Source organism: Bemisia tabaci, chromosome 10 (genome assembly GCF_918797505.1).
Source record: "Bemisia tabaci chromosome 10, PGI_BMITA_v3".
Classification (NCBI taxonomy): Eukaryota; Metazoa; Arthropoda; class Insecta; order Hemiptera; family Aleyrodidae; genus Bemisia; species Bemisia tabaci.
Genome location: NC_092802.1, coordinates 41,016,542 through 41,040,545, shown reverse-complemented (window position 1 = coordinate 41,040,545; position 24,004 = coordinate 41,016,542). Strand labels below are relative to the sequence as shown.

The 24,004-nt window shown below is 41.8% G+C and overlaps 1 protein-coding gene across 5 annotated transcripts in view; it reads left to right on the top strand.

Annotated features, from left to right (window-relative positions):
* Positions 1 to 24,004, top strand: part of Fas3 (fasciclin 3) — a 251,483-nt gene that overhangs the window by 198,055 nt on the left and 29,424 nt on the right. For all 5 annotated transcript variants that reach the window (XM_019043700.2, XM_019043699.2, XM_019043698.2 and 2 more), the window contains exons 2-3: positions 18,332 to 18,411; positions 20,243 to 20,486. In XM_019043700.2, coding sequence (XP_018899245.2) covers positions 18,332 to 18,411; positions 20,243 to 20,486 — 324 coding nt within the window. The remainder of the gene's footprint in view (positions 1 to 18,331; positions 18,412 to 20,242; positions 20,487 to 24,004) is intronic.

The following is a 24,004-nucleotide window of genomic DNA, read 5'->3' as shown; positions in this document are numbered from 1 at the left end:
GGTCCCGACTCCTGCGCCGCTGTGCTAAGGAAAAACGCCGTTTGAACACTCGAGGGTTGCCGAATTTCCCTTGATGAAACATGCATTTTTAACGGCATTCATGCACTTTTTTCCTTGAAATTCCAGATGTTTGAGATTTAACACTGGAAAAAAAAAAACACATTGGATCTAGAGTCCAGACTCTTAAAAACATCGACAAGAAAAAATACTCTTGATTTAATCAGATTTAAGCTGAAATCAAGAACCAAGCCTCTTAATTTGAGCGGATTTCCTTTTAGTTTAAGCTTCAATCTGATAGAATCAAGAGTTCTTTTCCTTGTCAAAGTTTTCAAGAGCCTGGACTCTAGATCCAATGTGGTCCAGTGAATTGTCCGAAAATTTTGGGGGAAAATATGCAGGATTTTCCCAGTAAATTCAGTTTTTATCGAAGGAAATTTGGCAACGTCTGAAGGCTGATACGGCGTTTTTCCGTAGGTCGGCAGTGCGGAAGGCGAGGACTCCGGAGAGACCGAGAGAAGTTGGGTTCAGCCGCGCTGGCTCCCGGGTCAAACGAGGCGGAAAAATGAAAAAAGACGGAGGTGGGCAGAAGAAGTGGAGGATGACTCTTCTGGAGTGCGGGCTCGAGAGTTGCCGCGCGTTTTACTTTCGGGCATGGCGCAGTGGCGTTGCGTGCTTTGCGATGTATCGATTGATTTGTCATTGAAACCTATGGAAAAGGATCGATTAACAGGGTGTTCGCAGCGAACACCTTAATAATCGATTCTTTACCACGAATTCAAATGGGGAAATATCGATAACCGATTATTCACGCCACGCCACTGGCATGGCGTGATGGTCGTCATCGCCGTGCATTAGATAGTTATCATGCTTCGGAAATTTTCCATTCATCCATCGTGAAATTTCGCTCGGAATATGATAAATGGAAATTTCTTGAGACGTCAGGGCATACCTGGCAAAAGTGGGGAATTGAATTCCGCCAGACGTTGAAAAGTTGAGGGATTTTGCTCCAAAATCTTGACTTTTTTTCCTCCAACCGAAACCTTGCGTGTCTTTTTCAATTTCAAGAGATTTCTTGCTTTAAGCTTTTTCTGAAGAAAATTTTTACAAGAAATCATGTCCGGAAACATTTTATGTCGGGGAGTTTTTAAATTTAAGAAATCTTATTACCCTGCGGTGACGTCATTGGTTTTTCTCTTTAGTCAACTTCCAAGGTAAAGAAAATAATGCAACTCGAACCCTACAGCCTGGCTTCATCGTTTCTTGTTTCAAGTTAAACCTCCGGCCGAAATTTGACGAGCTCCTTCAAGGTTCAACCGGAAGTTCAGACTCTCCTCGGCAAAATGTCCAACTAGAATCGGAAATATCATTGAGATCATACAATTTTGAAAAGACCATTGAGTTTAAAATTTTTGCAAAAATGTTCGACCATTAAAAATCGTGTTGCAAAGCATAATATTGAAGGTGCGCTGGTTTCAATCGTGCTTTCCCGCACCTGTGTCTAATTACCATAGATTTGTTGACACCACTATTCGTGCTCGACGACTTTCCTGATTGCATAGCCAAATTATTGAAGGCGTTTTGGTTTCCCCCAAAGTTGTTGTATGTGCGATGCAGCCGGCGCGCGGCGCCTTGTGTAATTGCTATGGACTACTTGATGCAACTATTCATGCTCGACGACTGTCCGGATTGCATACTAAAATATTGAAGGCGTTTTGGTTTCCTTTGAGTTGTTGCAAGTGCGACGCGTTACTTAACTGCTATGAACTTCTTGACGCAACTATTCGTGCTCGACGATTGTCCTGATTGCATACATGAAATATTGAAGGCGCCTAACGACCCTGTCTCTAAAAGCGCAACTCGCAATAGTTGAATTAGCGATTCCCGATGCTTGCGAGCACTTCGCGGGATAGAACTCCGCATATAGGAATCAAGTACTCTTCTTAACGTTTAGAAACTTGACGAACGTCAGAAAAATTTTGACCAAATCGTGGACCAGATGAACTTTAAGCGTTATTCGTCCTTTAGTCCTAACCGACTTACTACGCACCTGCTGAAGATTGATGATCCCCTCAATCAATATTCGAAGCGATTCCCATCAAAACGTAACGAGTGGCAATTATATATACGAAAGTCATCTCGCCTAAATTGTTTTTATCCTAAATCGCTGTGCTTCGATGCGGCAGTGGTGTTCCTGGAGGTCAACTATGATGATCAACAACGCTTGCGATGTCATTATCTCCCATCGAATATCAGGAGCGAGCCGATGTCCGATGTTGAAATGCGGTTATCACTCATCCAAGGAGACACCTTGTTTCTGTGGGATTTTCTTCGTGTTTCGATCGTGCGACCGGCGAAGGCCAATTCGACGTAATACTGCCAAACGGAACTATGTGCATTAAGACACGAGCCCTGAGACCCATGAGAATATATGCGTAACAGGGCTCACGTTGTAATGCACACAGTTCCGTTTGGCAGAAATACGTCCAATTAATAATCAAAGTCATTTAATCAAATCAGGCATTTTGTCAAATACTGAGGCATATAGTCAATTCTTCCCTCCATGATCGATTTTCATAATGTATACCAAGGCATTACTTTGAATAAAAAGTAAAGAATTTGATGTATTTTAGGTAATTAGTGCGTGTTAATTACTTCCAGCCCGGGAGAAGCCCTGTTCCTGAAAAGCCTCTGGCTCAACACGCGAGTGCAGCCGACATGGAACCTAGGACGCTTTTACTAGCTCCATGATCGCCATCATCTACCGTTTCCGACAGAAAAACGCTCTAAACTATACAGCTCGATTTTTTCGCCGGCAAAAACCGAAAAGTAGCTCATGACGGCAATTCGTCACTCTGACGTAAGATCGTATCTCGATTCCCACGTGAGCCCTGTTCCCCGTATAACTTTAAGCTTTCTAGGGCTCATGTCAAAATCTAGATGTTAGAGAAGTGACGGATTGCGCGAATGGACGCAAGATCCGCTCTCGACCTCCTGCCTTCGTTTCCTGGAGCGTCCGACGCACACGGGGTCGAGTCAATTGGAGAGGTCGAACATGAAATTTTTGACTAAAACCGCAAATTTTTATGTTTACTTCGTCACATTTTAAATTTCAAGAGGTGCGTAAGGAAGGAAATTGCACGAGAAAACCAATGGAACCACCAAAGTTTTATATAAACGGAGTTATAAGCGTTTAAAGTTTCGAAATTTAGTCCGACCTCTCCTATTGACTCGATCCACCGTGCGACGGTTAGTCACAATTAAAAATGACTCTGCGCATGGCTTTCATCCTGAAGAAAAGATAAAAAAGGAAAAAAATAAATAAAAAAAAGGAGGGGGGGGGGCGGAGGAACGGTTCTGACCCATCCGAGCGAGCCTGCACTTTCGGGGGCACCGTACCGGTTTTCCGAGTCACTGGACGCGGGCGAAGCGCACTCTTTCGGAGGATAATTCCCTCCGCGGCTTTAATTATTCCGACGAGGAAAAAAGAGGGGAAAAAACGGAAAATCATCGGCATAGCAGTTGGTGATCGATGAGTTAAATGGTGTCGGATGTACCGCTACGTCGCTGGGTGTGATAGGACGGTCACGTTCAATGCCAATGCTCAAATGAGGCATTTTATCGCATGAGCTACATTTTTTTGCGATGAGAAGCTACTAGTTCTGGTTCGTTTCGCAATGAAGAATCGCTATTTTTGGCTCATCGAAAACAAAGCGCCTATCTGGATAGGGACACAGATAACACATGAGTACTTTTGAGAATGAGCTGCAAATAGTGGTTCCTTACTGTTACATATTGTCCGTTTATGGCTAATTTTCGGCTATGGGTATAATTTCCAATACGGATTAATCAGAAACGTTGTCTCTCCATTGCAAAATGTAGTCAACATGGCGAGACTTGTCAAATGCCCTGATCGAATCGGGATTGCTTGTTGAATTGCACTGATCACATATAGTCTCATCAATTTTATGCTCGTCAAAATTGTAAATCTGTATTTTGCAAGTTCTGTGACAGGAGTCATTTTTCCAGGTTTTTTTTCCAGTGTGAGGAAACGAATGGCATGCATGATGTTTCTTAAATGGACTGCATTTTGCAATTCGGACCTATAAATTCTCGCCCATCTGAAAAAACACTTATGTGCATAGGGAAACTAATGGCATATACGTTGTTTTAAAACTGGGCCGGAAATTAAAGTTCCAAATTGCAAAATGTAGTCCAAATGTGGTCCAACTAATCCTAAGTCACTCTGTCTGTCGATTTAAGCGATTTACGATGATTTTTCACGGCTTCAGGGTCATTATTCATCGTGTTGGTTTTCCGTTTGGATGTCAACGGACGCTACGGTCGTCGTCGCCTCGTGTGGATGGTCCCTTTGTTTCCGCGATGGCGGTGCCGACCCCGCTTTTGTTTTTCATTTTCCCTCGTGGAGCCCTTGAAGGTGCAACGTGCGATTAAACACCTCCACGGTCACGCGCTGAGGTGCGCTCGCGACCACCATCACACCTCAAACGTTGCCGAATTTGGCCATCCGATTCCCCTCTCTCTGGAATAAGAGAAAAAGGATTCTAGGGATTACTGCCTCACCTGATCTATGAAAATGGAATGTCTCAAAAATTCTGGTAGGAAAACTTTTTCCCCGATAATGGAGAATTTGCCGGTGTCTGGAATTTGATTAATTTTGTGATTAAGTAGAAACTTCTGAGTGAACTGAATACGAGCTGCAGCCGGATTGTTGAAACTTTAACTGGCTATATCGGCACGATAAGACAAGACATAGCCCTATCTGCGCCGTGTAATATATCGATTTTCGATTCTTGTCGTGCCGACATAAATTTCAACAATCAGGCTGCAGGCGTCCGAAATTTCAACAATCAGGCTGCAGGCGTCCGAAATTTGATGAATTAGCGGACGCCGCCAAGTGAGCTGAGCATGAGGATACCCTTGGTTCATAAATTGAACAATTATTTGAGAAGATATGACAAAATGATCTAATCTGCTGAAATACATGCGTTTAAATGGGAAATGTCGCCAGATGACGTCGCACTAGGCGGCGTATTTTCTTACTGGTTTACCTATTTTTATACTATTTTTCATATCAGAAAAAAATCCTTAAAAATACTGCGAAGCCAGATCTTTAAGCACTTTCAGCTGAAGCGATCAAAATTTTGCGGAAATTGCAATTTTGCAAAATTTGAAGAAGCAGACTAAGAATAAAGAAGTTGATATTTCCCCTTTGGAGAACAGTACCTCTTGTTTTTTTCAAGAGAATCCAGAGGAAATCAATGAGAGGAAATCCCGGGTTTTCATCAGTGAATTTCCAGCGGGAATTGGAAAAATCAAGGAAATCTGAGTGAATTGAAACAATCGAAAATTCTGATCACCACGGACAAGTTGCTCAAGCATCGTGGCAAACCTTAAAAGCCCCTTTACCGAGGATGCCCCTGATTATTTTCCTGCTTCCCGGAGTAAATTCCTTCGGCCTCGGCAACGGCGAGTTTGCGGTGGGAGCGACTGCAGGTTGCAGTAGCGGGTGGATGATCCGGCGCTGCAATTGGCCAAAGTTCACGACCGACGACTCGCGCGGACCTCGCGCCAGCGCAACCCGTGACACCGCGCTCACGAAAAACCCGCGGGGCGCCCTCCCCCCCCTCCCGGGGGAGGAGGGGGGGGTTCGACTCGGAGCACCGATTGCGGTGACAGAACCCCACGATCTCATAACTAATCCCGGGCAAGCGCTTCGTTGCCGCATGGGATCCGGCAGAAGTGACTGCAAGCATCAGAAAGAGAAAAATTTACAAATGAGCTTTCCGTGTAATTTTGCCAAGAATCATGTTTGGTCCCTAGCCCCCCGAATTTTAGCGTACCCCCAAAATCGTGTGACGTGCGCGAGGAGACCGTAGGCATGGTCCTCCGTGAAAAGTTTGAATGAAATCGAACGAATAGATTTTGAGGTATGGGTGTACACATATTTAGGGGATGCCGCACAGTGGGAGAGGTCTTCCATCCACCGGAGGGTCTGTCTCTGGGCCCATTCCTCGATAGTGCCCTTTTCGTGTGGGTGAAAAAACCTCGGCCCACAAAACGGAAAAAAGTTCCTAGTTAGTTCGATGTATTCTACGTTAAAGTTCAACACGGATGACTGATTCCAACCACTACCCCCCCCCCCCCCCCGCGGTCCAGTGGCCGCGAAGACGGACGGACAGAATATTCAAAGTTATCACTGCCCTGATGATGCTTTAATCCTATCACGGATGCTGGATTGGTGTCACGGTGGCGACTGCAAGACCGTAAACACCTTCGACGTTGCCAAATTTCCTCGCCAAATTCAATAATAATCGTGGTCTGGATTTCTTAGAACGCCTGTAAAAACAAAATAGTGACGAATGTTGGTATTGACGAAGTTCTTCGAAGTCGAATACTGCCGTATAAGGAAGAACGCCGTGTGAAGCGTTAGGCGTTGCCAATTTTCCTTTGATAAATCACGAATTTATGGGAATATATATGAACATTTTTCTTCCGATTTTTCAGAGAATTTCGTTCGTAATTTAATCCATATAGTGTAAAAATTTCAAGGAAATATATCCATAACTCTCATCAAAAATGAACATTTAATCGGAGGGAATTTGGCAACTCTCGAATGTTCATACGGCGTTTTTCCTTAGCACGGCAGAATGAACATGTAATCGAAAGGATCGTTTCCTCGTCATTTGGCAACGTAGCGATGAAAAGCGGCGGAGGGAAGGGGGGGGGGGTCAGAGGAAAGGGCGGAAATTTGATCCCGTAAAAACTCGACTTTTGGCGCCGAGGCAGTCGTAAAAATGAAAAAGCGAGGGGAGGGAAAAACAAGGGGTGGTCTCCCCGTTTAGAGCTTGGCGTCCGCTCTACATCTCGGCCGTGACGTTAGCTTTTCGCCACCCCCTACCACCCCCCTCTCCTTTGATAATTATTTTTCGTGCAGTCGGGTGAAGGTACGGAACCGTTACCGCGTCGGGTTAATTTTGGTCCTTAAAATAATTACAGCTCCAGTCGTAAATTCTAGTTATCCGCGAGCGAAATTTCAGGCCGCTCGGTTCTTTGCACTTGCTTTTTAACCCCTATAGGCGGTTTTGTTTACTCGGAAATTAAATTCAAATGTCGCTTTTTTTGCTGCGCTAAGGAAAAACGTCGTATGAACGACTAAATATTGCCAAGTCTCCCCGAATGAAATTTGTGCATTCCATGAGTAGTTTCCCTGGAATTTTCAGACAGTTCGGATCAAATCTCTGCTAAAATTCACCGAGAATTCGGAAGGGAAATTTTCACGAGTTTCCCGGAAAATCCGTGCTCAATCACAGGAAATTTGGCAACGCCTGAAGACTCATACGGCGTTTTTCCTCACAGCACGGAAGTTCGGAAGTATTTTTCTCCTATGTTCCACTATGGGATTTTCCATCGGCATGAAAACTTTATAACCCAGTTCTCATGTTAGCTCATTTATTATAATCTATGTTTTGCTGCTGTTTTGTTTTAATGCCTTCTCTCCGTCCTCATGAGAAGTATTTTTAAAAATGAAACGTGTCAATACGAATCCCAGACTGTCCCGGTGAATCCAGTTTAGTTTATTTTTAATACTCGGTCGCATTTTGAAGTGGAGCGTACTAAAATTTGTTCCGTGCCAAGGGGTTTTCAGTTTAGTGGACCACTAACCCTTTCCAGAAACGAGAAAGCTTATCGTGAATTATTTAATTTTATTCTCGTTGAAGGCCCTTGGCAGACTTATTAATATTTCAGTCGCTTTTTCGAGGATCTCTATTCCTTTTAAGCATCGCATTTAGCCAAGAGAGCTTGAGGAAAGCCAGTGCGCCTTCAGTATTTTGTGTATGCAACCCGGACAATCGTCGAGCACGGATAGTTGCATCTAGAGGAGGATCCAATAAATGTACATTTCTTCATTTCAATGCGTTCTCAGATCAGTTTGGGTTGCACGCAGCACCGATTTGCGGTGTGATCATCTTGTCGTAAAATGCGGCGAAGCTATTGGTTTTTTTCTCTTCTTTTTTCTAAAATCCAAAATCAAGAAAGCTCATAAAGCTGATGCCGTATTAAGGAGGACTAATGTTTTATTCGTTTCCCTATGAAGATCGGTCCTTTTACGGATCAGCCAGAAATGATGGCTTCTTTTTGCAAAATGTCTTTCTAATTAGACTGAACTTATCTCCGATCGTATTTGATTTCGTTACAAGGAACCACTATTTTCAGCTTATCTGTAAAAGGATCTTTCTTCCCCGGGAAACGAGTGAAATTCGAATTGCATTTTGCAAGAAAGAACTAAACGTTTTCCAATGTTGCTAAGATCGTGCAACTTGTTTTACCCTGCAATATAAACTAATCATCTAAACAAGGTTTATCTTTACTCCCAGTAAACCATGACTTCAAGACGAAAATTACTTTGTAAATCTAATTTTTTGCCAAGAATGTAAGTTGCACAATCCTAACAACACTGAAATACTGAAAGCCTAGGGTCCTTTTTGCAAAATGTAATCATTTCATAGTTCGCACTGGAAAAAAAAACACAGATTGGATCTAGAATCCGACTGAAACATTGATAAGAAAAAGTACTCTTGATTCAATCGGATTTTTGCTTGAATCAAAACGAAATCCACTTAAATTAAGAGGCTTGGTTCTTGATAAATAAGCAAAAATCCGATTGAATCAAGAGTAATTTTTTCTTGTCGATGTTTTTAAGAGTCTGGACTCCAGAGCCAATGTGTTTTTTTTTCCAGTGCGTTTTTTAAATGAGCCGGAACTAGTGGCTCCTTCTTGCAACATGCAATCCAATTTTCACAAAGTGAATTCAGGGCCCTCAATCTTACTCTAAATTCGAATTCAGAACGAAATTCGGCACCTGAGTCGCAAAATCCGATATGTCGGAAACATGTTGCGCCGTGCAATCCGATACGCGAGGAATCTGCGGGGATCGCTCGTGCGGCGCGCGAAGACAAAGGAAATTTTGGCAGGAAATTCTTGCCTGGAGCGATGGATGGAAGCGCCTCCGCGAAATTCGGGTCACGAGTTTAGTATTTCGGGTGTCGCGCCGCAGCGTGACAGCGTGACAGCGTGACGCGGCAAACCGTTACGCACGGTCGAGAGGCCCGGAAGCTTCCAAGTGTAAAATGCGAGCTTGTCACAGTTGACGCGGGTCGCATGCTCTTGTGATACGGAAAAACGCCGTATGAACCTTCCAATGTCGCCAAATTCACTCTTAGAAGATATTTATTTTTGCAGGAAGTTATGAATATTTGGACTGAGTTAAGCAGAAAGGAACCAACCCACATTTTGGAAAAAATTGAGTTATGAGTGGTTTTGAACTCGACCACTGCTCTACTATCTATCGCCAAAAATTCAAAGTTTTTGTTGGAGCAAATTTTGCAGAAACAGAATTTGAAGTTTATCTTTTACATTGAGTCTTATGCAGGAGACAAACTTTAGACCTCTTTTTCTCGGTTCGATCCCGATGTGGCTTGGTTCCTCTCTGTTTAACTCCGTCCATTTCTCCTTGAAATCCTCAGACACTTTAGAAAAAATTACGAGCAAAATTCTCCGAGAAATCGGAGGAAAATATTCAGAAATTTCCCCTCAATTTCTTTCTTTCTCGAAGAAAATTTGGCAACGTCTGATGGCTCCTACGGCGTTTTTCCTTCACTAGGCACGCTGTCTCTTGATTTTATCGCAGTTTGCGTGCCAAACCGAGCTGCAGTCGCGAATTTTGGCACATGGTGTGGCAAAATTGGCGCAAATCCTCGATTTCGTGCCGTGTTGAGCTGTGTCGGTTCCCACACTCCGTTTCTAAGTTAAAACGCCGTATGAACATTTGGACTTGGCCAAATTTCCCTCAATAAAGCAATTATTTTCAGTAAAGTTATCAACGTTTTTTCCTTTGATATTCAGGCACGATAGTCTAAATTATGGTTCGAGATCTGTGAAAATTTCGACGGTAAATATTCAACATTTTCAAGAAAATCCGTGTTTTATCGGAGGAAATGTGGCAACGTTTAAATATTCATATGATGTTTGTTTTTAGACAGGCAGCGTGATGCGAATAAATAGAATAAATATCGTGCTAGGGAGAGAGAGAGAGAGAAAGTAAGTAAAAGTGGAAGCAAGTCACACACGTACATGATAAAAATTTTGATGATCTAAACCTCTGCTTCCCTCAAATACCGTTTTTATAGTCGGTCCTTGAGTAGTTCCTTAACGTAAGGGTGCGGGTGCCCTATTTCATTAACATCGCAAGTAAGGGAGATTTCATTGTTTTGCCAGCAAGGAAACTTAATTCCATTCCGAGTTCGTAGACCCGAGCAATTTCATTTTTTACAAGAATATGACTGCAAAATTTCTGTTAAAAACTTTGCTGGCTTTTACGTGTAATCAAAAGGAAACTCAGCGAAGCGTTCCTTATTATAAACGCCCTGGATTTTTCAATTGAAATTACAATAATTGGCGAATGAAAATGCTGCGTTGAAATGAAGTTAAGTTCTTTTATCTAGAAATCGACGATTTAAGGAAGTCTCAATATCCAGGATGTCTACAAGTCCGGAATGTCCGGAAAGTCGGCAAATAGCACTGCTTTTTTAAAGGCGGTCCGGAAGTACTGTAAAAGTGCGGAAATTCCGCAAAAAGGTCCGGAATTTATTTCATTTTTTTGTCATTTTTGTTGCACCCTAAGCGAGTTCAAATTCTTGAATTGTTTCGAATTTCGTGAAATGGAGGCACTGAAAAAGTACTGAATTTTTCTGTTGAGGAGGTACTGAATTTCTTTGGAATGTACCGAAAAAGTACTGTAAAAGTACTGATTTTTTGCCAGCCTGTTTTAGTAGACACTCTGATATCGTGGCGACGTAAGAATAACGATTTTTACAAAATTCCAGTCGGATTCAGCATTTCTCACCCCATAAACAACCCTCATTTAGGTATCCCACAACCCATCAGAAAATGTTACTTTTAAAATCCATGCATCCTCTTGAGCCATAAAAACATAAAATTATGCGATAAGGTAACATAATAATGTTAGGTGATCCAGATATCTATTATCTAAAGTGATCTGGGATCGTAAATCCCGGTCAATCGGTTCACTTTAAAACCCAACGATCAAAACTCTCCTGAATTAATGTTACTTTAGTTTCCTCCATGCGGAAAGAGCGCACACTTCCAGACAAGTAAACGACCCGAAGTGGAATAAAATCCCTGACACAGTGACCCGCCTTTCGCCGTTTGTTACGTCGTAAAAAATAGCTTTTAAGACACGGGGAGCGGTGATGAGTCAAGCATGGTACTCAAGTACATAGTTTTATAGCTTCACCAATAAAATTCTTAATTTTTGTCCCCTAAACTTACGAAACAACGGAACGCGGTCGGATATGATGAGAGCTTTTAGCTTTGAGCTTTGACAGCGGAACATGGTTACGGACCTCAGTTCGCCGTCAATCGAAGGGCTATGCAGCAATCGATTCTTGAGGGTTGAATAATTTTCTACCTTAAAAATTTTCATGAGTTTTAACTTAACCATCGAATGCATATTGTCCACGAAGCTGGGTAGAAAAGGGCAGAAGATGCCGGGAAAAATCGAGAACTTCTACACTCAAAACCGGGAAATTAACGATTTTTTCAATGTTTCAATTGAATTAACAATTTTCCCTGACGCCGCGAAATTTTCCAATTCTCTGATCTCCGAACAAAATTTCCACTTTTTTTTCTCTTTTTTTTTCTTTAACGTGCTAACTTCTGCTAAATTTGGACAACATTTTCTTTACTTTCCTTCCTCCTTTCATTTGTTTCAAGATCTAGTAATCGAAAATGGTATCCAGTAGCTATAGTATACACTGGAAAAAAAAAAAAAAAAAACACATTGGACCTAGAGTCGAGACTCTTAAAAACATCGACAAGAAAAAGTACTCTTGATTCAGTCAGACTCTAGCTTAAATCAAGAACTAATTTAAGCGGATTTCGTTTTGATTCAAGCAAAAATCTGATTGAATCAAGAGTGTTTTTTCTCGTCAATGTTTTCAAGAGTCTGGACCCTAGATCCAATGTATTTCTTTTTCCAGTGTAGAAGATGACGAGCCTTAAAAAGATCGTAAAGGGTAAACAGTCGGAAGATGAGTGATTATGTATTTGTGTTTGCCGAAGACTTTTTGGCGCTGCGCGGAAAGTTGCGATCTGGAGCGCGGTGGGATTCGTCATCGTTCGTCATCGATGCTCGACGTCGGCTCGGCGTCGCGGCGCCTGATTCATCGCTCATCTCCGCCGGGAGAGGTTTCGCAACGGACCGGAAAGAGCATCGCGACGCCGCCGACGCCTCCAGCGCGGAGGACCCACGTCCGACCATAGGGAGCTGAGCCTGACTCAGATTCGGCGGTCAAGTTCACGGCCGACGCGACGCGACGCCGCTACTCAGCTTTTTTCACACTCAGCGTCATCGTCATCTCGCGTCGAGGCCGCCGGGTTAGTGTGTCAGCACGATCAGGAAACGTAACCGTCCAGCGGGCTGATTATTGAAATTGATAGACAAAGCTATAGACAAATACGACAAAAGGGATTTGAAGGGATCCTATTGGTGGAGGCAGGTAGTGGCAATGGACATAGGAGGTAGGTAATGGACTAACTAACGGCAACCCACTAAAGACCCAACAACTAGTCCATCATTTTCTTCCTTAGTCTATAAGAACCGGCCATGTGACCAATAAGATCGCTCCATACTCCCTATGTCTTCTTTGTCTATCGCTTTGTCCATCGATTTCAATAATCGCCCCGTAGGAGGAAACCCAGCCAAAATAGCCTACGAATTAGATCCTGTGAGGGACAGCAACTTTTCTGACCTGAGAGTCATCGATTGGATCCATAGAGGAGCTTTTCCTCATGAAAACACTTCTAAAGTGCAGGACGCCGTGAAAGTCGTAAAAGTCGTGAACCTTTAGCACCTGTGGCAAGGATGTTTGTTGTCGGCCCGCCCCCTTAGGGAAGGTCGCGAATGGGGGGGGGGGGGGGTGTTCTGAGAAAATCTTGAATTCTAAGAGAGCAGTTTTTCTCGTTTTCGTTCTCTCTCGTCCTTTTTCGTTTTCGAATTTTTGGCGCCCTCCTATCGTCAGCGCCTAAAGTAACCGTTTTTACGTTAAAAAAGAACTGAAAGCGCTGTAAATCACTATGAGCTCACCAGGAAAATCTGAAAGCAGGGTGTCTACAAGTCCGGAAATAGTACTGAATCTTTAAGGGCGATCCGGAAGTACCGAAAAAGTGCGGAAATTTCGCAAGAAGGTCCGGAAGTTTTGCCATTTTTTTGTCAATTTAGGCGAGGCTACAATTTATTAAATTTTTCGAATTTCGTCCACGGTACTCAAAAAGTACTGAATTTTCTGTTGAGAAGGTACTGAATATCTTGAGAATGTACGGAAAAAGTCCCATAAAAGTACGGATTTCTGGCCAGCCTGTTTTAGTAGACATCGTTGAAAGGAGGGATATCCATAAAGATAGTTCTATCTGTAAATTCAAAATTGGGCGAGTGATTGAAAATCTGACAACGTAGCGGCGGCTTCCTTTGAGAAATGAGCATTTTTTCACGAGTTTCCACGGTCGCCGGGAGCGGAACGAGGCCTCGATGACGCGGCGCCGTCCAAGCCCAAAGCTCGAGTCCTCGACCAATCAAGCGCCCTCGTTCCGCGGAATCCGAGCCTCCGATTGGTCAGGAATCCCTTTGACAGGGCAGTCGCTCCTCGTCCAAATGACGCAAGCGCCGCCGTCCATTAAGTAATTTACGCTGTAATGTACGTCCTTGCATTTCTCTCGACCAATAATCGCCTTATTGAGTGAGATATATTGCCCAGCTCTATGCCTTTTTCAGCCGTTCTTCACAATAGCAGTGAATGCTAACCAGATGGGTGCCAGGAAACTTGAGATCCGAATTCAGTCAACAAAAAAACATGTAGTTAGCCAAAAACAAATAGGTCAAATGCGCTGGTCACAGAATCGTGTTTTGATGTTCGATTCGTGTAGATCAGCTAAAAGTAATGAGGTCTGTCCAAACAGCAACTCTCTACGTTCTGTATTAAGTTATTAACCGAGCGAGATACGCTGGGGAAAAAAAAAACATTGGATCTAGAGTCCAGACCCTTGAAAACATCGACAAGAAAAAGGACTCTTGATTCGATCAGATTTAAGCTTAAACCAGAAGGAAATCCGCTCAAATTAAGAGGCTTGGTTCTTGATTTAAGCTTAAATCTGATTGAATCAAGAGTATTTTTTCTTGTCGATGTTTTTAAGAGTCTGGACTCTAGATCCAATGTGTTTTTTTTCCAGTGTACCGCCGTTTGAAAAATTCGATTTATAACGTCATCCCCCGCGGTAGTTACGCCCCTGGTTTCTTTAGTCTTTCCGCCCCTCAGTCAGTGATGCATTGGTTACTCAACGTGAAACTTGCATGAAAGCAAGGTGGAGGAAATGAAAGGTGTCTCTCTCGCGGTGGCTGACGTCATAGACCAAATTTTTCAAAGCGTGATAGCTCGGTTAATATTGAACGTAGAGAGTTGCTGTTTGGATAGGTCTCATAATTGCTAGCTAATCTACAACATGGTGTCTAGGTTTGTTAGAAACCGGAAAAAACCGGGATTCAGCAGGGAATGAAAATTTACCGGGAAAATCAGGGAATTTGTTCCAGAAACCGGGAATCTCTTTCATTTACCAGATAATATCAACATCAAGAACATTTTTTTAATTAAAACTTTGAATGTGCGCCAAAGAAATGGCCGTAAGATTAATTAAAATCGATATTCATATCTGAAACTCTAAGATTATATTCTTTTCCCCAAGAGAAACTCTAAAATTATATTCTTTTCCCCAAGAAAATCCCAGGAAAGTAGGAGAAAACTTCGGTTTCTCATCAGGGAATGATCTCCTGAAAATCAGGGAAAAATCAGGGAATGAGCTTTGCCAAGAAAAGTAGACACCATGATCTACAAGAATCAAGCACGAAAACAAGATTCTATGACCAGCGCAACTGACCCATTGAGCGATCTTCCCTTCGTCTTCATGTCTATAGCTCTGTCTATCAATTTCAATGATCAGGTCGCTAGACGGCGGATGATTTTCCCGGTGCTGCCTGCTGCGGAGGCAGCGTCAACGACGGGGCAAGGTCGCTGGAGCCGGGGCGAGGCTTGACACGTCATTTTCCCTCGTCTCGAAATTCCTCGTCCCCCGATGGGCATGGCCCAGGGACCAGGGCAGGGGGCCACGATCCATGCGCTCATGCGATCCCTCGACAGAAATAAACCGTAACCCACATTCGTACGTAATCCGCGTTGCGCCGGCACGCTCGTACGCTACTAGGTCCTCATTCACCATGGGTGGGCCCCCCCTCACCCGAGGCTCAACACCCAAAGCTTGTTTCCGGATCGCGTTAGTGCTGCCGCGCCAGGAGGAACAACGCTGGAACAGCCGGAGGGTATGAATTCGATCGAAAAATAAAAACGTGAATCGATCGATTCACGGGGTTGTCGATCGATTCCCGGATTTCTCCGTCGATTCACGGTCGTCGTCAGTTACGTGGCGTGCTTTGCGATTTATCGATTGATCTGCTACTTAAACCTATGAAAAAGGATCGATAAACAGTTTGTTCGCAACGAACACCTTAATAAACGGTTCTTTACCATAGCTGCAAATCACCGGTTGTCGATCGGTTCAAGTTTTTATATTTCGATAAAATTCATATTCTCTGGCACAGCCTCCACACGTTGCTAAATCCTTTTTCCTAAAACACGAAATTTCGGGGCACTATGTGAATGTTTTTCTTTCGATGTTTTGAGAAATACTTCGCAAATAAATCCAAAGAGTTTGAAAATTTTAAGGAAAAAATTATTAACTGACCGCAATAATACACATTCTATCGGGTTCGATCATTTTTGCTTTTACTTCGATGCAGTTTTACCCACTTAAAGTTGTACCGCACGTCTACTCCTACGTTAAAGTCTCCGAGTCAGCCGAAAAGAGGTTCTCCTTCATTTTGAGGACACGCAATTTTACCTACTTTGAAGTCGAAATAGTTGTATCACGTGTCTCGCCCCATCCAACTCTTCTACTCCTGCGTTAAAGTCTCCGAATCAGCCGCAAAGTGATACTGCTTCATTTTGTGGAGACGCAATTTTACCTACTTTAAAGTTAGAATAGTTGTATCACCTGTTTCGCCATATCCAACTTTTCTACTCGTGCGGTAAAGTCTCCGAGTCAGCCGGAAAGTGATTCTCCTTCATTTCGTGGAGACGCAATTTTAACTACTTTAAAGTTAAAATAGTTGTATCACGTGTTTCGCCCCATCCGCCTTTTCTACTGTATCTTATTCTTACTGTCGGCTCTTGACTCGCGCATCGCGATGAAACTCCAAAACCACGTATCTCGTTTGCGGTGTTTATAAATCTCCGCTCCCATTTTATTCTCCGGAAGGAGACCATATCAAAATCATTCCTTGAAGTTTATGCTCAATTTTCTCCGCGCAGAGAAGAAAAATCACCCAAGTTTTAAAGAATTGACCATGAGTAGTTTTCCAGCTAAAAGGCAAAATATGCCAGGAAGTGTACAACGTCGCAAACCGAGGTACGTGGTTTGGGAGTTACACCGTTGATATGCTCTTTAACCACGAATTTTACCTTCACCGTCTTCTCTCAACTTAGTCTCTATTTTATTCTTATTTTCTCTCGAGAGGAAAAGGAAGCAAAAAACTTAGGTTTATCGGTGATTTTTATGATTTCCTTTTTTTTGGGGGGGGGGGGGGGCGAACGTTACGTCCTTTTTCAGAGAGGATACAGATCTGCGTTACGGAGGAGAGGCAAGAAAATCCGATTTTTAGCGTTACGTATTTCATGATTGGCGCGAGCGGCAGCTCTTTTTACTCAAATTCTTCCACTTCAAAAATTCTGTCCTTAAAATGGCCGTATTCCTGTCAGACGGAACTATGTGTATCATAACGTGAGCCCTGTTATGCATACATTCGTACGGGTCTCAGGGCTCATGTCTTAATGCACATAGTTCCGTTTGGCAGGAATACGTCCAAATAATAGTAAAGGCACTCATTTCGCTTCATTTTCAAGCCACAGCGACAGGGTCTAAGTACTCATGTCTCTCTCTCTTTTCGCGCCTCAGTAGACAGGCTGTTAATTAGGACTTTTTTTCTGAAAGTGCTAATTGCACGACCGAACTATCTAGAGACGGTTCACCATTGCCCCGTTCCGTGTTGTTGAAACGCGGAGGTGCGTTTTATCGCTTCGCGACCCCACAGGCGCGCGCTCTACAGTTGAACGCATTTCTGCCAAATGGAACTATGTGCATCATGACGTGAGCCCAGTTATGCATGTATTCTTATGGGTCTCAGGGCTCATGTTTTAATGCACATAGTTCCGTTTGACAGAAATACATTTAGTTCGTCGTTTCTCGGACGAAGGAACGAAACTCCATTTCAAGGTTTCCAGATTAACTCAAATAATCATTTTTTGTACCAGAATATACATGTGCAATTTTTGTCCAAAATTTTCTGGTTTTTGCATGAGATCAGTCGGAAAATCAGTGAAATTTTCAGTCAGAAATACCCAAAATTCCCTTGGTAAGGATGCAATTTGCTAGAGGAATTTTGGCATTATTGAAATGTAGTTACGCTCTTTCATGAGGAGAATGACGAATTCGCACCATCTTGAACTTACTTTCAACACAAGTTTTTTGGAAGCATGACTTTTTTGACTTCTGACCCGGATATGACGCCTCAGTTGTTATTGGACTGCTAAGCATAGGATGTCTATTGCACATACGGTAAAAGTATAAAGGAGTGTTTTGAAAGGTCAGACGGATGGTCAGGCACGTGAAGTGCATAAAAATCACTCAGATTTTCCCAGGAAAGCATATTATTTATGGCTGTACCATAGAGAAAAGAAAAGGAGGTGTTTGCATTTCGGGCATCTTGGAATTTTTTTGATGACGTAGGTCGGCACAGCGACTTTTATCGTCGATTTTCTTGGAAATGGTGTAATTTATGGAAAAAAGTCATTCTATAAAAAGTGCTTGAAATTCTATCATGAGTTGATTCAAGCAAAAAAAAAAAAAAAAGGGACATTATAGTCCGTTTTTCATACTTCGAATTCTGGATTTCGCTGGCCAGGTTGTACCGACCTACGTCACAGGGTAAACAAACCTCATGATGCAAACACCTCCTTTTTTTTCTCGATGTGGCTGTACACAGAATTTTTCAGGATGAACTTCTTTTAAAAGTGTGAACGGCCCCATATTTTAACGTCATCAATAACCTGATTTTCTATTTCTGTTTCAGACGCCCATGGATACCACGTGGAAACAAACACTCGGTATATCGAAGCGTTACCGAAAGATACGATAGTCTACAAATGCAAAGTAAGTATTCAGTCGACTACTTCCCACCGTTTTGAACCTATTGAAAGGAGAGAAAATGAGACCTAAAGTTAAAAAATTAAGAATTTTTTGAACGGGATGGGATGGGAAAATTCACAATGTCATGCCGTCGCATAGAAAAAAAGGGCGCAAATCATCTAATTGATGAAAGCGAGGTGGAAGTATGCAAACGCACAACTGTGGTGTATGACGTCATATACCGTGTTTTTTAATGCGCGATATATTCGTTCCTGTTGGACGTAGAAACTTGGCGTTTAAACATATTTTCCTTTCGTTTCTTGCTAATCTCCAAGCTTAAACCACTCTGCCGTGTTAAGGGAAAACGCCGTATGAACATTCGAGAGTTGCCAAATTTCCTCTCAGAAATTAGTTATTTTTGAAGCAAGTTATGAATATATCTCCTTGAAATTTTCAGGAACATTAGGTGAAAATGCCAAGAAAAGTATCTGAAAAATTGGAGGAAACATATTTACAAATTTTCCCGAAAATTCGAGATTTACCAACGGAAATTCGGCAACGCCTGAAGGCTCGTACGGCGTTTTTCCCTAGCACGGCGGCATTGGAGCACGATACCGTGCCTAATGCAACTGACCCATTCAGCAAAGTTCAATGGGTCTCCCGTGTTAAAAGTGGAGGATTCTGGGAGAGTCGGCAACGTTGCACATTGTTAAGGAGGAGGGGGTTGTTGCTGCACTGCCGCAAAACAAAGTGCACGTTTGTAATTTAGTTCAAGGCACCAACTTGCAATTAGACGCTGCATCGCGTCGCATTTCTTACGGTTGTCAAGTTGAACCCGACGAATCTAATTTTCTGACGTCTCCATCTTCGCACACGGAGAAAAAAACTTCGTGCATGGAACCCGAAGTTGAGGTCATATGGATCTCTGAAGTTTTCTGATCACGCATTCGAAAACTTGAGGTCGAGCTGCCGAAGTTCGGGTCAGACATCAAGGCACTTCGGTATGTTCCGGAGTACTTCAGATGTGTGACCCGAACCCTTCGGTCTATATCGAAGTACTTCAGATGTCTGACCCGAACTTCAGCAGCTCGACCTCAAGTTTTTAGATACGTGATCCGAAAACTTCAGAGATCCATATGACCTCAACTACGGGTCCCACGCACGAAGTTTTTTTCTCCGTGGAGGAGGTACACATAAGCGGTGTGCATAAGCGTTTTGTAAAAAGTGTTCTTTTAATATCTTAATGAACAAGTTCGGCGACTTAGCGTCGACGAAGATCTCTTTCATCTCCTTAGGTAATTTGTTGAAAAACCTGACTCCCCTTAGGCCTTGTCTCCACGGGACGTTTTCATGGGATTTGTCCCAAGTTCGAATCGCAGGAATGAAACTTCTGGGATTTTTCCCAGTTACCGTCTCCACGGGACGGGGCTCATACAGTCCTGCGACTAGTTTGCGCGGGAAGATAACTTGGTTTAAGTCGAGTATTTAACATGAATTATAATCACAAATTGCACTCAATTGACAATTAGTTATACATTAATTTAACCAAACAAACATGAACAATGGAGTATTCAACAAAATATCGCATAATTCGTTTACACTTCTTCTTCTTCTCTTAGTGGGTCCCAAGGGTAAAAGGACCATACTTGGTACTGGGAAAAATATTGATTAACTCAATATTTTTCCCAACTTCGTAAGTGGGATTTTTCCCTGGGACAAATCCCGTGAAACGGCCCGTGGAGACAAGGCCTTAACTGAGAGCTATCCGAGTCCCAGCCAGTGTCTTATCTATGAAGGGATGGGTGACAAGCTCATTGTTTCCATTAAACTGATGGGCTGTTTGTGTATGTTTCAGATTCCAACGGGGCTGATATACTGTCGGATGGAGATCCCGGGTTTCCCGGAGGCGGTGCTGCTGGCGCCGGGGAAGCCGACGCCGGGCGCCCCGCGGGCCCAGTACGAGGGCGACGGCTTCGACAAGGGGCACTGCGGCCTCCGCCTCTCCGGCATCGAGGAGAAGAACAACGGCCAGATCAAGTGCACCCTCGGGGCCCAAGACTACACCGAATCTAGTCAGAACATGACTCTCACCGTCGCAAGTCAGTACCCACACTCCACCCACACTTCCCGACAACTAGAGTACCTATATTGAGAGAGTATGGCCACTGGAGTTACCACCTCTGATTGGCTCAGCCATCTTAGGCTGAATGGAGCCCTTAGGACCCAAAAATGGCGGACGCCATAAAGTTAATGTAATGCAAAATGATTCAAAATGTGGTTGTCTTTGCTTATCGTAACGAGAACTTTACCCTAATGCACTATTGCGACTTTTTTACATATTTTTAAGGCTAATCGTGTGCAATTTTTGAGAAAAATGATCTCAGATGTAGTAAGGTTGGCAGCAAGTGCGGTTGGTGATAACCGTCAAAAGTTGGCAATGACCCCCCTCCCATCATCAAAAACCAAACAAAGCACCGCCATTTTTGGGTCCTAAGCCTCTCCATGGGACCCAGTGGCCATACTCTCTTAATATAGGTACTCTACCGACAACCAACCACTATCTTTAGAAGCATCATATCGTGGCGTAGACAAAGGGGGAGGGGGGGTCCTGGTCCAGGAGGTCTGGACCCCTCTCCCCTCTTAACCTCGTTAATTGTACATTTTTTTAATTTTGGAGGTCTGACATAAAATATTATCAGGGACGTACACAAAATAATGTGAATGGACCACTAGCCAAGGAACGAATTAAAGGATTCGTTCATGTTTCTGAACCAAAATTTCACGCAAAAAACGATTCGCTCAACGAAAATGACTGAAACCAATTCCTAACGAAGATATTAACCATTTTATATCACATTGGTTACAAGGAATTTGAACTGCCTGCTCACAAGAAACTCAAAGCTCTACGTGAGTCAAATCGCGCACTACAACGGTTTCAGCAATCTTCTCAATCGAGCAATGTCCATTTCCTACCATGTGTTGTTCAAACTATAAGTGATTTGCTATAGCTGAGCCAAAGCGTCAAGATTGAGGTTGCCAGATTTATATATCGCAGAGACTGTCATGATAAACGTTTAGCATGCGATGTGAATAACGGAGAGCATTGAGTTTTCATGAGCGGGTGGTTTGAATTCACGCATCAAGAATTATTGAATATCTTCGTAAGGAGTAGATTTCGGTAATTTTCGTTGTGCGCATCGTGTTTAACGTGAAATGTTGGTTAAGAAGCATGTAAAGTTTTTTAGTTAAAAGTTTACTAAAAAACTTATTTTATTATGTAACCCTTAGTATAAAAGTTATATAACCAAATTCAAAGAGTGTATAAAATGAATTTTCATTATTCTTCCTGGCTGGTAGCGCACTCTAGTTATGAAGTGTGCAAGTTTTCATATGCGTTACTACCAGGTGGTGGATCATCGTAGAGTTGTGACTTACCTTAAATCCGCGCCGTCCTAGTCGGGATTAGAACCCACGCTTCGGGATGGAGTTGCAATCCGAAGTCCAGTACTTTACCACCAGACCAGCCAGGCTTGATATGAATGGGCCCCTAAATTCAATCTCTTAACTATCGCAGGCCTCTGAGTCCGTAATATTTTGTTTATTGACGGATTCTTATGATATTTTACCAGACTTTATTATTTATTATTTATTTATTTATTGTTTTTTATTTCATGATGTAATTTTTTCATTTTCATTTTTTTTAACTCTCTCTCATTTTTTTAGCTCTCTCTTTTTTTTAACTATCATGATTTTTAACTATCATTTTTTCTAACTCTCTCTATTTTTTTTAACTCTCATTTTTTTAACTCTCTCTCTCTCTCTATTTTTTAACTTTATAATTGCGTCTTTTTCCAGTTTTAATTATTTGGGCCTTTTTCTAGTTTGAATTTATGTCGATGTATTTATGTTATTTATTTATTATTATTATCATTTCCTTTTTTCTTTTAAATTTTTATAATATTAATTTAAACATTTTAAAAAAAATCAAAATTTTTAAAATAATATTTAATAATATTTTTAAAATATTAACAAAAATAATTATGATATACTTTAAAAATATTATAAAATATTATTTTAAAAATTTTAATTTTTTATATTTTTAATATATTTTTAAAATGTTTTAAAAATATTCATTGATTGTATTTCAAAAGTACTTTTGAAAATATTTTAAAAATACATGAAAAACATTTTAAAAATATATTAAATTTCAATATTTTTAAAATATTGCTGTCTAACTGGGCAGGGTTATGAGCCAGACACGCTACCAACTGAGGTAACAGGGCTCCTCGGATTGTGTGCCGAGATATCCCCTTTTAACTCGTCTCGGAGCCATTAGTACCTCTAATAATACCTATCCCACGCAGTCTGAGAGTCGAGGGTGTTCATTGAAATGAGATCATCATCATCATTCATGAAAATGAGATAGGTTTACGTTAAAGTCATTCAGGTCATTTATATAACAGTTATAATAAGCAAATTAAGCAAAAGGATACTATGCGTATAAAGAAAATTTATAAAAACCCTTCCTCAATTATATAAATTTTATATAAACGTTATCTTCTGAAAATATGAATAATTATTTTCATGGGCATTTTATATAAAACTTATATACACGATATATAAACTTTAGTTAAAATGTATCAGAATGCTGAAATTCGTACCTTGTCTAGTGGTCCATTTACCATCACGTTTGTGAATGGACCCCCTCCTCCCCTTTAAAGAGTTCCTAGCTACGCCACTGACAACATAGATGCCATTGGTTTCCCTACGCAGAAAGGTGTTTTCATAGAAAAGCCAGAGATAGTGGTTTCTTATTGCAAAATTTAATCTAAGGGTGGCGATGGCATAGGCAATTGAATCGCATTTAGCAAAAAGGGACCAGCGGAATTAGGGTCTTTTAAGAAAGTTGCCTCTTGATCATTATCTAAAAAATCTCCCAGTATAGCGAGTCGTTTTGGTTTCCCACCAAAAAATTATTTGAGAAGTAGAAACAGGAGCAATGAGTTATTTTGTTTAAAATTAGGAAATGAATCAGAATTTTAATCTATGTATGAATATTTAACAAAATGCCTGATTTTACTATTTGCATGTGACAGCGACATGACAGTCGTCAGGGAAACCTGGATAAAAGGTTTCTGCAAAAAGTTCAGAAAGTTTCTGGATGTCAACATTGTAGAATAGGATAAGATGTTCGTGGAAAGTCTTGGGAAACCGGGAAAATTCAGAGAATTTTGCACAATTCCGGAGAGTCAGGGTATTTTTCCAGGGAACCCTGAAATTATTTCCGCCGACCAAGACATTTCATTATTTTCCACCATTCTTGCACCATCTGTCAATTCTGATGACTAAGGAATTTAACAACTGTAAGAAATTTGCTGTTATTTTACCCCGTTTGTGGTATTTTTACCAATTTTAATATGGTATAATTCTAGGAATTTGACGGCCTTACCAAGCGCTAGGGAAATTGGGAACGCAATTTAAATTGTTTGCTAGCCAATGCAGAATGTTTTTTTCTATTGTACAAACTTTGGGAAAGTGAAAGGATTTCAGAATTTATGAAACATTTACCAAAATCTAAGCTCTTCTTTTTTGTTTCATCTTTTGTTTGCAAGCGTTC